The following is a 17533-nucleotide window of genomic DNA, read 5'->3' as shown; positions in this document are numbered from 1 at the left end:
CGAAAATGGCTCATTTTGAATGAGCCATTTGATAGTGTTTACATTCGTTCTATTTCATTTGTTCTCATTTCAACAGCTGATTTTTCAACTTGCATGTTGATTTGATTTTTGGCCTGTGCCAAAAAAATGTTGCATGAAGGTTAAATATGCCTTCAAACCTTACATTAGAAACTTAAAACATATTTTTAACTTCGATTAATTACTTTTTGGGAAGTAAAAGTTCTAAAAAGCAGTGCATCATTTTCAAGAAAATGCAACCACCAAAAATTTGTTTACCTTTTTTTGTAAATATGTTAAAAACAGCTTTTCAAACTGTCAAAATGCCATGAAGAGCTTTCATTTAGGGTATGTTCAATGGATTCCTTTGCATTTGGAACGTATGTGGAATGCATTCGAACGTCATTCATACAGAATGTGAGAAAATTGCTCATTTTTGTGCTTGAAATTTTATATGCAAGAATGAGCCATTCGATACTCATTTTCGATTTTTGACCAAAATGAGCCATTTTCGGCCAATGTAAACGCCGTATTAGTGTATTAATATATTGGACTACTATTTTGACTATTATTATCACTAATACAATTTACTAATTCCGCAATAAAATATATTTTCTAAAAAAACCGTAATTTAGTATCAATCAATCATGTGTAACAGTGTGTTACATACCGGATTTTGAATGCATTCATCCGATCACAGATCCTCACCAACTCATCAACAATTTTTTCGATACTAATTACAATATTCGATTCATGAAAATAAAATTTTATATTGAATCAAATCGTGATTGCCCTTCTTTCTACTTCAAACAATCATTTTAAACTGATTAATTAAGTCTAAATGCTTAGTTATAAAAACACAATGATCATCATGGGGTAATAGTGCAAGCAATAAAATTAATATTAGTTTAAGTATTAAATAAATGTTTAAAAACTTATTTAATTTTAAAATATGTCTGTACAGTTCCTAACGAAATGTCATAAAAAATATACCCAATTTGAAAATATGTTTAATTTAAAACATATTTGAATGCAAAACAATATCAACACGAGATCGCACAGAATATATTTTCAATTGAAACAACATTGACTTTAATTTTATATAATTAATAGATGTATAAAATCTATTAACAGCTGAGAAAAGTATATAAATATATGTACAATAGACTTATGTACAAAATCTGATAAAAAAAAGATTTTCCATATTAACTTATTATTTTAATTAAATTCATATAATTTAATAATTATTAAGTTATATATAATTTTTACTTACATATATTTAAGAGTATTCATAAATCTATATAAATAAAAATTTGTTTTAATAAGAGTGAATTTGTGACTTTTTAAAAATTCATTTTGTTGCTTTTTGATGTCTGCTAGAATTCTTAATAACTAGAAAAGAAATATATTTTGATCGTATTTATGCAGAAAAGGAATAGAAAAATTTTTATAATTAATTTAATATTTTTTATTAAAATGTGAGAAAAATGTAGAAAAACAAATTTCAATCACCAATTTAACTCAAGGCCAATACAGCAATATGATGAGAAAAAGTAACTCGTCATGAACACCCCTAGTGTTCCAGTTACTGCTCATTTCGTTTAGCAACGATGCGATTAATGTATTTATTTTAAAAAATTTATAAAATATTGAATGTTATTTTAAATTGGATTCAGCTAGCGGTTTGTAACGGATAGACATTATGTTTTATCGCAAAATCTTGACATTGTTGAAACCAAGTAGCAGATATGTAAATATACATAGTATTAGGAAAAGTCATGCGTAAGTAAAGTTATTACGCAATTCGTATAATTTTAATAGTTTATTCTTAGAGCTTATTACCGACGTGCTCCGGACCCTCCGGGAAGGTCTACTATAATTGGTGCTGAAGTAGCTGGTGCTGCTATGTGGTGGTGGATACTTTGGCATTTATGGCACGAGCATGAACATATAACTGTACGTGTTATTGCATATATTTATCTAAATACTTGGTTATTTCTATACCCTTAATGAGAGATAGATTCTCAGTTTTTGAAAAATTTAGAACCTAATGCAGTGAAAGGTTAAATTGATAAATGCATGAAATACGTTAACTATTATCTTAGAAAGGCTGCGAAAAACATATAAAATTACTTAAACTTATTAAATTAGTATAAATAAATTAGTGAAGATTAATATATATAACACAGTTTTTAGTGTTATTAATTTTTTTCTTTAGTAATATAATTTCATTTTACCTTAATGTTTTACTAGCAATTTTTAAAAATAATAAATTTTTATTTACAGGGAGAGTTTCCTTATCCTGACACATCCCAATGGACGAATGCAGAATTGGGAATTCCAGCTGATGAATCTTAGTTCAAACGAAGTAAATAAAAGGTTCAATGGTGAAATAAAAAAAATTTTAATCTTTATTCATTACAAAATATTTCAATAATATACCGGCATATATTGAAAGATAATAACTGATTATTGGAAATGAAATTTATGTAGTTTAAATTATTTGTCAAAATAATATTAACCTGGTACTATTGACACAAATTTTATGTTCAGCATTTAAGTAAGTATAAAAACAAAGTTAATATAGTTAAAGAGGTAACTATGTTAAACAAATTTATGGATATTAAAACTGTTTTAGATTTCGGGGTTCTCGAGTACCACTTCATTCTTTACACGTGAAAACTTTACTGTTATTACATTTGGGCTGGTCTAAATTCTAAAGCAGGTCTTTAGGAGACAGAAAACATCAAGAAGATATACAGTTTTATTGCAAAAAGGATTACTTAACTAACGCTAACCACCAGTTTTTGGTGTTTTTGTTAATGAGACATGCAAAAAGCTCAATTCCAGGTACGTCGGATTTTTCTGCAACTTCTCTAAACTTGATTCCTCTGTACATACCTTCTTTGAAGTCACATATTCATTGCAGCGGTCTTGCCCTAACCAACCCTCAAGCAACTTATTGTATATGGTATTTCTTTCTATTCGCACAGTGCTAGATATTAATTCACTGAACGATGCGGTAAAGTCTACTCTCATTGTATAGACACCTTGTATTGATGTGGGAGCTTAAGTTCACGTTAAGCTTAGGGATATGGAAATATTTTTATTAAAATAAATCTGTATTCAAATTTCTCCGTTTAGACATGTTTGGTTCGTAAAACTAAGAATTACCATCGCATGAAGGTAAATCATGCGTTGTTCTGTAGTTTGAGTTTGTTTCGTATCATAGAGATCCTTAGTATAGGCATCTTGTGATTATGTCAACTAAGTTTCAGGAAGGCATGTTCTACATAAACATCACCAATTAGAATTCTGTACCCGATGTCAACTTATTCCCGATGTTATTTCACGAACGTTACAATAAATACAACTAACACCGAAAAAAGCAACGACTCCTCCATTAGGTGAAGGTAAATCAACTTGACAATTCTATGAATCTAGCTAAGTCTCTAATATTGCAAGATGACAGGTCAGATAGATCGGTAAGAAAAATAACCTCAAGTTTTTTCATATTCTCCTAACTAAAGATGGCCATTGACGCATAAGAAGAAACACAGGTTCTTCCTCGTCTTTAGAGCTACAACCGTTACAAAGGTCATAATAGAAATGACTTAATCTCATAATGTGCCTCCCTATTAAACAGCACCGATACCGTAGTGTTGAGAAGGTTCCGTCTTCGTTGAAGTAACTGTCTAGTACAATTTTTGTCCAAATTAGATCAAGTCAATCTAAAGACAGCAGGGTTCGTCAGCCCAGTGTTACTTGGCTATGCTTAGATATTTTTGTTTAATTGCCAGATATACTGTTGCAAGTGGAACGCAACTAACTGAGAAGTGAATATCGGGGAGAAGAGAAGAGCCTGTTTTGGCAAGCTCATCCGCCCTGCAATTGTCCAAAATATCCCTATGACCATAAACTTCAATGAGTTGGGTTTTAACGTGCCTAGCTAGATCATTAAAGGAAGCACAGCAGTTTTGTTATGATTGATGTGGCTAAAGTGCCTGTCAGCTATTTAATGGCAGCTTGGGTATCCGAGAAGATTGAAATAGTTTCTTCGAGGATTTGATTGCAAAGAACGCATTTTACAGCATAATGGATTGCTATGCAGAGGCCGTAACAGTTATCATTAAAAAAAACAGGAAATACCTTATAATTGCTATCATTCACATTTTAAAATAAAACACAAAAAAAAATAATTAAATTAGCTTTATATTATATTTGCAAAAATAATTATTATCATGTGCTTTTTATTTTTTATGCACAAATAACTCGATCTGATTTTTATTTTAAAACACATAAATAACTGTTATTTTTGCCTTAAAAATATAAAAATCAAGAATAACCTTTATTTTTTAAGACATAATATAAAATACATTTTCCATCTAAGGTAGTTGTTTTTGTGTTTTCATACAAAATGTATTTTCAGTTTTTGTTTTTGTATTGTTTTGTGTATAAAAACACGACTCTGTCTTCAGAGGCCAATTCTGAAAAGTAACCCCTGAAGGTTGCTGCCGAGCGACTTGAGAGTCACTTTTGTATACCCTCAGGGTGACCGACCTGAAGTTGATGGCACTATTGCCCGCTAAAAGGGAGGGAGTGATTTTTCGTTAAGAACTATGAGGACTGAAGTCATCTCTGAGGTCGCTCAACTTTCCAGTCGTGGGTGGAAGATCGTTATTGTTTGCCTTGGGGAAGGATTTCGTTAGGCGAAGTGAGCTCCGAAGGAAGCCAAACTTTGGAGAGGAGGCGCTCTGGTACCAGCCAGCGTCACGAGAGCTAGGTGAGAGGTCACGGTAAAGTGCGACGTTACCACCTGGTACAGATGCCGAGGTGCCCAACGATTCTTTTCTAGTCCATCTTAGAATGGGGTCTAGACAATTTTTAGATGCTTGCCTAATAAGGCTTGAGCATCTCTATAAAGGGTTGGGTATTTTGTTTATGTTTTTTTCGCTATTAATTCTATAAGGGTACTTGCTATCTAAAACCTGTAAGTATAAGAAAAGGCTAAGACAAGATCCCATGGTTATCTATGCAAATGTAGGAAAGCCATATGAGGGTTGGCACAGGTCCTTATGAGAACAAGTGCTCAGCCAGACCGGTGCTAATCGGTAGCCAAGCTTCAACCGAACCTAAATCGCCGACTTAATGGTGACGGATGCATAACGTACTTTGAAATATGTCAGGGTTTTAACAGGATGGTGACAGATACAGACATACCGTGAAACCATTCAGACGCGGGTATTAGCCCAGTGCTACATTGTCAGAAGACAGCTAGGTTCAGAAACCTGTAGCCACTAGCCTAGGGCAATCAATCAGAGAACTGATCAAGTCGGAGCCCGAGGACGAAGCGGTTGTTGCCAAATTACACTGGAGCCCTTAAGAGGGACCCCGTCCGGGGAGTAAATAATATCATTTTGCGTTGCCCAGGGTGCAGCACATGGACTGCACGATCAATTTTTTGCCAGTAAAAGAATCAAACTAACTTTCTCTGCCGTAAGTTAGTCACTTCCGTTAAACAGTCACAAAATGTGTTTCTCAGTTTAAGGAGACTGTAACGGCCAAATTACTTGCCTTCTATGGTTTTCTTGGCAACGTATGTTTGTTGTTATTGAAAAATATTGATTAAGAAAGAAATTTCACAAATTTCTACATTGTACAATAGTCCTATCATTTGAAGGTTTGGAAAAATGTGTCATACTCACGAGAGACTGCTTTCTGTGGTATGTTTAGCTCACCGATAAATGAGAGCTTGAAATTAAAGTGATATTACATGGACACGGTTACAGTACGCATTGTGGAAAATTTATGAAATTTTTCAGCTGTTAAAAAGTGATATGAAAGGATAGAGCTATAACATATTCGGTTAAACAGACAGATATTAAGATATCGATTTGGCATTGCTTGAATTAATTCGAATAGCTTAACTAATACAGAAAACACATTTGAGCCGTAACCAAAAATTTAAGCTGTCGCTTACACCGCTTAACGATAGCAGTGTGATTGACAGGAAACCAGTTAAGTACCTACATACGATATAAATCAAGAGATATTAAATTATCCTGAAAACTCTCTAGAGATAGAACAACAGATCTAATAGGTCGCACTACATCATTGTTGCTTTTAATAATCATAGTAATGCTTCCATTTTTTCCATCATCACTTCTCATAGTATAATAAAAATCTTCAACATTTAATTGGAAGAAGTTTCAAATAGCATAGATGTTGAAGCGGCTTGAACCCACATGAACAGTAGTGCTCGAGTGGAATCTTCAATATAGTTACAAAAAATTAAACAAATATTTGCTAGTGGCAGAAAAAAAATCAAAATATGAAATCCTGCGGTCACACATTTTTAGTTAATTACGAGTACTCAGGTTACAAACGTGTGGAGGTTATGCAACAATTTGATTCTCATCAATTCAAAATTGATCTGTTATTGTTTGTTGTGCATGGTCCCTACAAATCTTGGGAAAATTGAATAGGTGATGGGAGCTATAAGTATTCAGAATTTATTAATTAATTAATTTATTTATTATGTTAGGAAACTAATCGGGCCCATCAGCCCGATTAGTTGCTTTCTGACTCCAGTTGGTAGTACCGAGCGCAAAATCGTTGGTCACCTGGTCCTTCCACCGAAGATGCGGACGTCCTCTACCGCGTTTTCCACCTGCGGGTACTGAATCAAACACCTTTCCAGCCGGAGCACTTTTTCCATTCGCACGACATGACCAAGCCAGCGAAGCCGCTGAATTCTTATACGCATAACTATGTCAATGTCGCAGTATAGCTCATACAGCTCGTTCCATCTAATTCGATACTCGTCGCCAAGGGACCATAGATCTTCCGAAGAATTTTTCTCTCGAATGCTCTTAAAGCCTTCTCATCACTGTTGGTAATTCTCCAAGCTTCTACACCATACAGCAGGACAGACATGATGAGAGATTTATAGAGCTTTATTTCTCAATTGCTTACTTAGCCCGAAGATTCGTTGAATCTCTAAGCTGACATCATTTTTGGTGTTTAAGCTGTTTCTTAAATGAACAAAGTCTTACACAACTTTGAACTTATAATTGTCAACAGTGACGTAGGTCCCAAGACGCTTAGGATATTTGTTTGTTAACAGAAAGTACTTTGTTTTGTCCTCATTTACAACAAGACCCATTTGTTTACTTGTTTTTTTAAGTTCGAAAATGAAACACTGATGGAGAGGGTATTCTGGCCAATGATATCAACATCGTTGGAATATGCAAGCAGCATTACACTATTGTAGAATATTGTGCCAGTGCGGTTTAAATCTGCTGCTCGAATTATCGTTTCCGACATTAGGTTAAAGTAGTAACAAGATAAGAAGTCATCCTGTCTGAAACTTCGTTTAGTATCAAACGGCTCGAAGAGGTTCTTCCCGAGTCTAACAGAGCCGGTGGTGTTGTTAAAAGTCATTTTACATAGCCATAAAAATTTTGCTGGGATACCAAATTCAGACATAGCGGCATAGAGTGTGCTTCTAGTCGTAGTGTCAAAAACAGCTTTGAAGTCGACAAATAGGTGGTGTGTATCGATTTGTTTTTCTTGAGTCTTCTTCAGGATTTGACGCACTGTGAATATCTGGTCTAGGGTGGATTTGCCAGGTCTGAAGCCACACTAATAACGTTCAATCAGTTGGTTGACGATTGGCTTCAATCTTTCACATAGTACGTGAAAAGCCATTAATAAATGCAACCATGCGTGCAGAGCAGATTTGTGATGACAGCTCAATAAATGTCAAGTAACAAATCTCAAGTCAGTCAGTCGTCTACATCGTACCGCCGTAGCAACATCAACTTTTTAACGCAGACACACACGCACACGCACATCACAAAACCACACATAAACACAACATCAACTATATTAAATAAACATTATGTATACTAAACAAAACCTAAAATTCGAGTTATTGCCTTACAGTACGTTTGACAGAACCTTATATGCGATATTGAAAAGACTGATCTCGCGGTAGTTGGCGCAGTTTTCAGGATCTTTCTTGTAGATTGGGCAAAGCACACTTAAATTCAAATTGTTAAGCATGCATTCATCCGACCAAATATTGTGAATTAATTGTAGCATGCATTTTGATAGCTCTTCGTCGCCAGCTTTAAACAGCTCAGCCGGTAAACCATCGGCACCTGCAGCTTTGTTGTATTTATGCCGCGTTATAGCTGTGTTAACTTCATTCTGATCGGGAGGCGGGATGATTATTTCATCGTCAACGATTGAAAATTCGTGATCACCTTCTTCGCCCAGTTTCTCAAGCTCTTTCTGTTTCCTTCTTTTTTCACCTGAAAAGACGTTTCTATTCCCTTCTCGTTTGCTGATATCGTTCTATAGCAGCTCGCGTCGCAACTGAACGCATGGTGGCTTGATATGCTGCGTCTTTCTCTGCGGTGGCGTTGCGACACTTTTGGTCGTACCAGCTGTTTCTTTGTCAACTGTTATAGCCGACCACCTCTTCTGCTGCGGTACGCATAGAGTTGGAGATGTGGTTCCATTGCGCTCATATATCGGCTTCTTCAGATGAATTTTCCAGATACTGAGAGAGTCGAGTAGCGAAGTCATTAGCTGTTTGTTGTGATTGCAACTTTTCGACGTCTAGCTTTCGCTGTGCTTGTTCACGTACCTTTTTCATCGCACATAATCTTGGCTGCAACAAGATAATTATCCGAGTCGATGTTGGCTCCTCGGATAGTACGTACATCCAAGACACTGGAAACATCCTTCCGTCTATCACAACATGATCAATTTGAGATCTTGTATTTTGATCAGGTGACAGCCATGTTGCCTTATGTATGTTAAGATGCTGGAATCTGGTATTAATAACTACTATGTTCCTAGCCGCGGCAAAATCAATCAGCCTTCTTTCATTAACAGAAACTTTCGTCTGAAGGCTGAACTTTTCGACAGTAGCATCAAAAATTCCTTCTTTACCCACCTTTGAGTTGAAGTCTCCTACAACGATTTTGATGGCATGATGGGGTCAGCGTTCATATGCTTGTTCAAGCTCTTCATAGAAAATTTCCTTGATATCGCCATCTTTATCTTCTGTCGGGGCATGCGCATAAATTAGAGTGAAAAGAAAAATTTTACCTTGATGTGTATTTTTGCGAGCCTTTCGTTTATTGGCGTAAATGTTGAGATCAAATTTCTCAACTTTCGGGTTACCGCAAATCCGACTCCAAATTCGTGCTTTGTTGCATGGCAGCTGTAGTAGATATCACAATGTTCTCGTTTAGAGCATCCTTGTCACGTCCATCGCATTTCCTGGAGGGCGGTAATGTCAGCCTTATATTTCTTGAGGACATTAACCAGCTGTATAGATGCACCTTCTCTGTAAAGAGTTCGGACATTTCAGGTGCATATTTTTAAATCATGTTCCTTAATACGTTTGCGTTTGTCGTCATCAGTAGATCATTTCCTTATCCGAGGCTGCCTCTTCGTTTGCATTGAATGTTGTTTTTATATGGTGGGTTCCAAGCCCGACGCATAACCTCATATATCCCTGAGGTGGATTTCTCTGCACAAATTCGTTCACTACACACGGATGATTGTAGCTATCCAGAGGGGCCACGTGGAGGCTGTGTGTCAACTTAAAGAGAACAGTGACAAGGATCGCGCTGGCATTTACCATTTTAAATGCAATCAGGCACTTTACCTTGTATGTTTAATCCCATCCCCCCTTTAATAAAATCTTTGTTGTTATTAATTGAATATGTAATTAATACATAAAATGTATATAAATGATTTAATATATCAATTATACATTTAATTCCTTTGTGTATTATAAAGTAAAGTTTTTAAAATTTCTATCAGCTGCATACATGAGCTCATTATAATGTGAACGTTTCCTCATTAATATAAATAAACAAGTGCCTAAATAAGATAGTGTAAATATAATATTATGCCAATGAAAAGTGCCAAGTCTTATAGCACTGACAGACGAGCGCACTAAATTGTCATTAAGCAGCCTTAAATAATCATTTTAAAAATACCCTGACAGACGGTATAAATTATAATTAAGAAGTTGCTCTATGTTTTTTGTTATTGAAAAAGCAAGAGAATTTTAAATTCAAAATGGATAAGAAAGAAAAATTAAAGAAATTTGCTTTAAATAAATATAAAATATATAAAAAAAATATGAAATATGTAAAAATAGAACGAGTACTTACATTTTGACAACCAAATAGCTTGAATATTGTTCCATTTTTTATTTCGGTTCACTTGCATATGCAGCATTACCATTTCTAAAAACCTAAATGACGAATAAATTGGGTTAAATTCGGTCATTTAAAGACCATAAATGATCATTTAAAACTGCTGAATGAGCAAATAAATTATAATTTAGCCCCTTAATGATAATTCAGCTCCCGTCTGTCAATGCTTTAAGTTGATCATCATAAATTCATGTAGCTGCAGTGGAAACATGGTAAAAGTTGTAATAAATCACTTCCTTATACGGGGTTTACATTACGTACTTTGCAAGTAAAAATCGACTTAGAGCGCAAAACCAGCAACCAATGTCAATTTTGTCATATAAAAATAGGCACAACAAACTTCGAACTTTGACTGAAAGTTGAATTCATTTAATTTCTTTTCCTGAATATAGTGCTGAATTTAATGCGTTATCGATAAGTTTTTGGTACAAAAATGGCGAAATAACAGATTTATAAAATAATATGTTGCTAGTTCAAGTTTTTCATAAATATTTAATATTGGAGTTGCAATATTGAAATGGTATAATTTGAAAATGATATATAATGATATATTATATAATATATAATATGATATGATTATATAATATAATATATAATATAATAATGATATATTATACTGATATGATATTATGATTTATTCTGTTTCTTGAGCATATTTTCTATACTATAGAAGTTGAAATTTTGTATAAAACTTGAAATTTACTGAATTTAGATGATTGACTTTGAATTTTAATTTTACATAATTGTACTACTCTTCTTTTGTTTTCTTTAGTGCCTTAATTAATTCTGTATTAGAAGTATTTGTATGCAAATTGGTACCATTTCTAAATTTTTCTAAAAAAAAATTTTTGAAAAAATCATTTGCTAATTTTTTTTTTTCGTATGATTTGAAAAATACGCATCAGAGATCAAGTGTTTATATATCAATCGAAAGACTTTTCAAAATTCTATAAATAATATGCATTTTTGTTGTTTATTTAATATTTTAAAAAACAACTTTTTAATATATATTTATAAATAACAAAATAGGTTACCATAACGACGTTTCCATTCAATAAATCATTAATATATTTAAAAATGTAACAATTGTCAAAATGAGAACTTGAAACGATAATGTATTATTGTACAATTGAAAATTCTGATTCATCAAACACACTGTCATGTAAGTCGTAGTATGTAAACTTACATTAAATAATAATATATGTGTCAAAAAGTTTGGTAACTCTAATTAGTTAAACTAAAAAGTTAAGTGTGTGTACATTAAAATAGTTCATATCAGAGAATATCTTCTTTGGTTCATATCATATATATATTATGGCAGATGATTTAAAAAATTATAAATTGCAATTGCAACAGGTTCGTTGTTAAAAAATGTGCAAATTTATAGATGAGATAATTTTCTGCTTTGTAGGTGGAAGCAGCTTTAGTTACAGATCCACATAATGAAGAATTACTTAAACTCAAAAATGATTTGGAGGTAGTTATTGAGTTAACCAGAGATCTAATTCAAACGCAACTTGATGAACAAAGCAAATCATCTTATGTAGAGCCATCTTTGAAAACATCCACCTCCAATTACTATGATGAAATTGAAGCAGCATTATTGGAGGCTGAAAAATTAGTTTTGCCGTCAAAAGTATGGAAAATTGGAGATAAATGTCAAGCAAAATGGACAGAAGATGGACAATTTTATGATGCTACTATTGATGGTATTACTGCTGAAGGAGAAGTAAGTGTTGTGTTTGATGCATATCAAAATAGATCCACTTCTAATCTAAAGGACTTGCGCGAACGTACAAATCGTAATGAGGTGTTTCCATCAACTAAGTAAGTATTTTTGTAAAATTATTAATGAAAATTAAACAAAAGATGTATTATGTATTTAGCAGACGCCATAGGCCAAATCAAAAAGAGTACCTAAAAAAACGTAAACAAAAGAAGTTGCTTCGTTTCAAGGAACTTGAGGAAGAAAGAGAATCTGATAAAAATAAGTGGCTTAACTTTACAACAAAGAATTATAAAAAACCTGGAATGAAAACAAAAAGTATCTTTGCTTCGCCAGAAAATGTGTCTGGTCGCGTTGGTATTGGTACTTGTGGTGTATCTGGAAAAGGTATGACGGAATTTACTGTTGGTGAAAAATATCGCAAGGGCATATAACTATCTCCAAAGCATCGTATATTTTTAATTCTTTAGTCTGTAAAACGAATTAGAATGCTTAAAAGTGTATATAATAATTTTCAATACAACAATTTAAGAAATATTGATAATTTAGTAAGTTTATATACAAAATATACTGAAAATAGTTTTTAATAAATTATTAATTTTAATACAATTAGTGTAAATGTTTTATATTATGTTTATTTAAACAATAAACGAAACGTTTATTTATTGCCAAACTTGTGATCATAACTTGTTTAGACTTCATTTGTTTGCGTTTCCATCAGAGAACAGCTTACAAGAACGGAAACCTTATCGCAAAGTAAAAATCGTTTATTTAACAATTTGCCCACTAATTTTGTAAAATTTGAACAAGTACCGTGACGAATAATTTTTTTTTATCTGCTTCATATAACAACACATCGCGAATATTTAAGAACAAAACTTATCAAAATCCGACTACGATGAGCGCACAAAAAAATTAATTATGTGTAATATTGATGTATTTTAAAAATATCCAATGAATTTTAAATACGTGTGAAAAATTTAGTGATTCAGATGTGCTCGGAAAACATATAGTTTTTTGTATATTTGTTTTTGTGAAATTACAACAGTACTTGGGTCTATATTGATACATAATTACTATGGAATTAGATTTAATCATTTTTTCTGTATTCGGTAAAACATCGACGGTGTCTTATTATTATATACTCTTGCATCATATTTAAAATTTAAACTTTTCAAAAAAATTATTAATAAGTAAATATTGACGCAAATATAAAATATAATTAATCTACTAGTTTGAATATAATTTATTTTTCCTTGCTATTTTCATACATTTATATACAACAGTACAAACAAAAATAGCTACTTTAACAGTTGCATTTTGCAAGTTAATGGTGAAAGAATACAAAAGAGGCATTCAGCTCAAAAAAGATCTTAAAATATTCTTGATATAATATATTCTTTGGCTGTAAGAAATCAATTGACACGTTCCTCATAAAAAATAGTTTTCGATACCTCTGCAGAATTGTTGATCGCAGCAAAATAAGCTGACACAGTATACAAGCTACCTATCTGTAAGTGAAAACGAGTAAATCTGCTGTTTAATGTAGAAAAGATGAGCCACAGTTTTTTTTGTAAGCAAGATTTGATAACGTTCCTTGATTTTTGACATAGAAGCATCTCTATCAAAAGCCTGTTAAATATTCAGGAAAACAGCCGAACAAAACTTCTCACTTTTAAAAGCTTATATTATAAGTATTCGATATTACTCCGGTGTGCCATGATGTCTTATAAACCCAAATTGATCACCTTAGATTAATATTCCTTATCAATAGGTGTATAGTAAATAAAATAGTAAAAATCATTATACATTATATTTGGTTAATAGATCCAAATATAAAGTAACTAATATAAAAAAATTACATTCAAATAAACGAATCTATCTGCTGAAAAGGCATTGGATTTTTATAATAGTTTTAAGTCTTTTATTAAGTCTTAATTTTTTACAATATAGGTAATTTATTGTAAGCAATGACCTTTAAGTAAACTTCTAGTTATTAAAATAGAAAATTAAATATACTTTAAACAGTACTTTCATCTTCATCATTCACTTTATTGTCTTCATGTTAGAAGAATTATAATTCATCATGTTCACTTGATTGATCATTATCTGACTTAAAATCTTTATCTTCATTGTCGTCGTCTTCATCATCTTTGTCTTCTTTATCCTCATTTGCCTTAGATTCTTCTTCATCTTTTTTTCTTTGTTCTTCGTCCATAGCTTCTTTCATTTTCTTCTCACCTGTTTGGGTTGATTTTACGGAACTTGCAATTTTTGTTGCGGCGTCAACATCATCGGTAATTAAAACATTATCGAAAATAGTTCCCGACTTTACTTGCCATAAATCAAAGCCAGCTATACATATTTCTTTACGTAAATATAAATTATTATCGGGCATATATTCCGGATTATCAATTTCTGGATGCTCCCAGGCACCTTTATAATTTGGATTATCAAGTGTTTTTGGATGCCATTCTCCTTTATATTCAGGGTTATCAATCATTGGTGGTTCCCACTCACCATCCATCTCATCATCCCAATCTTCAGGTTTAGTTGCATCTGGATCAGCAATATGCTCTGGTTTGTCCCAGTCCTCCGGTTTTTTATCATCAGGATCAGGTATCGTGGCCTATAAAATGATAAAAAAACATTACTTTAAATAAACTATTTATGTCAAAAATATTGTATTATATTTCTATTTAAATACCCTGCCAAATTAATTTAATCCTTGTTCGAACTTTTGGGGATCAAATTAATCCCCTACAGTGGCAAGATTTTAACGGGAATATTTAGTATTCTCTTAATTCTTCACAAAAAATACATATTTTTTAGCATTTGTGAAAAAGTTGCAATAAAAGTTTTTACATCAATATTCTTGGCTCAAATGTAAACAAACATTTTTGCTTCTGCTTGCAATATATTGATATTTTACTTTTAACAGAAAAGGTTCGTTTCGGTACTTGCATTGTGCACAGTAAGCTCCACAATTTACTCGATAAATTACTACATTTTTCTGATTTTTATATAAAAGTAACTAAGCGTTTATACTGAAAAGCAGACTTGCTGCCTAAACAAAATGGTGCAGCTGTAGCTGAAGTCGAAGCTGTCTAATCATGCAGCCAAAGTTATATATACGGAAAATGAAAGTTACGTACTGATCGTGTAGCTAAAGCTTTTGACGCTGCCAAAGGTGTATTTATAAAATATATAGATTCCCTATCTCTGTAGCGTTACAGGTTTCACATTCATATTTGACGAAAATATAAACAAAAATTTTGTGCTGTTAATTTTGGGATTAATTACTTTATAAATGAAATTAAGTATGCATATTTAGAAATATATATTTAATTGTATAAAATAAATTTATATTATCAAAGAATCAAGTAGAAAGAGAAAAATATTAAATGAAAGTGAATTTTTAAAAAGAAAACATAAATGCGAAAAATGAACTGAACAAAAAATGACTCACGTAATATAAATATAATTGTTTATGATTAAAATTTAGAAAAAAAAACGTATATCTTCCATAATATCGGCATGTTACTTTAATTAAACTTAAACTTTTGTTTAAATTTTTTTTTAAATATATTATTGAAATATGAGTAATGGGCTCTGTAATCATTTTAGTAAGTGTAAATAAGTATATAAATAATACTTCTTTTATATTTCTATATATTTATTTAAGAAGGAATATAAGGCTTGTAAACAAACAGTTATGATTGTGCCTGACATGTCGTGAAACTGCATTCTAATCGTATTTTTATCAGTAGCGGCACAGATTGTTTGACAGCTGCAGCATGAGCTGCACTTTTATTACAGGTAGCCAAGCAAGATCTAAAAGTTCGAATGGATATGTATATTATTTTTGAATTTTGTCTGTAAACAAAATATTTATGTGTTTTGTCTGCTAAAAATTGCTAATATCTGGCCTGTGTATATGCAGTGCAAGTAAATTTTTTTTGAAGTTTAATTGTTACATTATTAGTCTAAATTTCTTATAGGAAGTAGAACTATAAACTGATTATGATACGTTGGAAATATATTGGAGTATAGTTTAACAATTTTGAGAGTTTTATTCTAAATTGAGAAGTTTTCAAAAAATTTAATTTTTTAATAAATACACCAAAATGTGTTATTCAAATGTTATGTATAGATTAATAATCTTAAAAATCAAAAAAAAAAAAATTATTTCTCTGAAAGTCGACTTCATAACAAATGTATTACTATATATAACAAATGTCTATATATATATATATATATATATAATCTCATATTGACAGCGACGATTTTAGTACAGTAAGTCAAATTAAAAATATTACTCACTTTATCATCCCAATCGTCAGGTTTTTTCGCGCTGGGATCCTTAATTTTTTTTGGTGGTAAGAAGTCCCAGTCTTCTTCCAAATTTCCAGATTCTGTTTTATCACCGTCAATTAATACTTCGTAAGTGTTATCAGGTTTTACAATAAGTGTGTAGAAATGGGTATTAATGTCGTCCATGCATCTGATATCTTTTTTAATTAAATGATTTTTTCCTTTATAGCTAAATATAACATGCACTTTTTTAGTTCCCGGTCCACATATATCAGGTCCAAACATAATTTCATATGGAGACTCTCCATGCATGTCTTTTTGATCTAAAGAACAATCAAATACTTTAAGGTATCCGCCTCCACAATCAATATTTTGTTCATGTTTTACAGAAAACTGTATAACTAAGGTTTTGCCTTCATTTGAAAATGGTTCAAATTTTTTCGAGATTGCATAAAATCTGGCATCCTGTGACGTTTGAATACCTAAAACGTGTTATTTTCGAACGATAGATAATATAATAAAATATTATTTGGTGCGTTATATATTTAGCACATCAATAATAAATTTAGATAAAGGAATATAACATTTAGGAACAACGAAAATAAAATATGAATAAAGTTAAACTTGAAAACCTACCGGTATCGGCTTCTTTATTATTGTAGAAACTTCCAGAACTTCTTACAAATTTTCCAAATTCTTTTCCAGGATGCTTGCTGTACACCCAATCATTTTCCCATGCATCTGTGAATACGCAAGATTTAAGAAAAACAATTAATGAGAAGATATAAAAACATTATTGAACATTTTAATCAATTACCGGTGTCAAATTTTTCATTTAAGTAAATTTCAGCATTAACAGCGGCCAAAAAAAGAACGACTAAATACGTAGACCAGGAAGCCATTCTGTCCAAAAGTCGTATTATTACTTTAAATAGTATATATTCGTAACTATATTATAATTAAAACTTATAAAATGGTTCCGCTCAAAACACCGAACAACTATCTAGTGCCAGCAGCAGGAAAATACTTTATGGAATAATATGAGTAAGTTTTTTCATGCAACAAAATGAATATTCTATAGTTGCCACCTCGTTGATATGATTACGTTCTAAACATCTTTCTTCGTCTCATTAATCAATTAATAATTTTCTAAAAAAAATCATTGTTTTTTTATACCATAAACAATGCTTTAAAATGCGTTTTTCATAAATAATGTATATATAAAGTGAAAGAAAGAAAGTTAGGCAAT

The 17533-nt window shown here is 31.9% G+C and overlaps 3 protein-coding genes across 5 annotated transcripts; 2 read left to right on the top strand and 1 right to left on the bottom strand.

Annotated features, from left to right (window-relative positions):
• The first annotated feature begins 1589 nt into the window (after positions 1 to 1589).
• On the top strand, positions 1590 to 2481 carry LOC119682846 (NADH dehydrogenase [ubiquinone] 1 beta subcomplex subunit 2, mitochondrial). The gene is made up of 3 exons (XM_038096370.1): positions 1590 to 1779; positions 1830 to 1953; positions 2284 to 2481. The coding sequence occupies exons 1-3, from the start codon at positions 1700 to 1702 to the stop codon at positions 2353 to 2355; spliced, it is 276 nt and encodes a 91-aa protein (XP_037952298.1). The 5' UTR covers positions 1590 to 1699; the 3' UTR covers positions 2356 to 2481.
• A 214-nt stretch (positions 2482 to 2695) lies between these two features.
• LOC119682845 (survival of motor neuron-related-splicing factor 30) lies at positions 2696 to 12524 on the top strand. Of its 3 annotated transcripts, none has more exons than XM_038096369.1 (3): positions 2696 to 2847; positions 11656 to 12071; positions 12131 to 12523. In XM_038096369.1, the coding sequence occupies exons 1-3, from the start codon at positions 2827 to 2829 to the stop codon at positions 12402 to 12404; spliced, it is 711 nt and encodes a 236-aa protein (XP_037952297.1). In that variant the 5' UTR covers positions 2696 to 2826; the 3' UTR covers positions 12405 to 12523. The 3 variants fall into 3 exon arrangements, with proteins under 3 accessions (XP_037952297.1, XP_037952296.1, XP_037952295.1); XM_038096368.1 differs by lacking the exon at positions 2696 to 2847 and adding an exon at positions 11440 to 11600 and having other exon boundaries at positions 12134 to 12524; XM_038096367.1 differs by lacking the exon at positions 2696 to 2847 and adding an exon at positions 11445 to 11600 and having other exon boundaries at positions 12131 to 12522.
• Positions 12525 to 13986: 1462 nt separating this feature from the next.
• On the bottom strand, positions 13987 to 17533 carry LOC119679020 (calreticulin). Its single transcript, XM_038091157.1, has 4 exons — positions 17102 to 17533; positions 16921 to 17025; positions 16294 to 16766; positions 13987 to 14599 (listed from the first exon to the last, which is right to left on the bottom strand). Exons 1-4 carry the CDS (start codon positions 17184 to 17186, stop codon positions 14045 to 14047), a joined length of 1218 nt encoding a protein of 405 aa, XP_037947085.1. The 5' UTR covers positions 17187 to 17533; the 3' UTR covers positions 13987 to 14044.

This window comes from Teleopsis dalmanni, chromosome 2, assembly GCF_002237135.1.
Source record: "Teleopsis dalmanni isolate 2A chromosome 2, ASM223713v2, whole genome shotgun sequence".
Classification (NCBI taxonomy): Eukaryota; Metazoa; Arthropoda; class Insecta; order Diptera; family Diopsidae; genus Teleopsis; species Teleopsis dalmanni.
The sequence above is the reverse complement of the archived record's forward strand: the minus strand, read 5'-3'. Positions and strand labels throughout refer to the sequence as shown.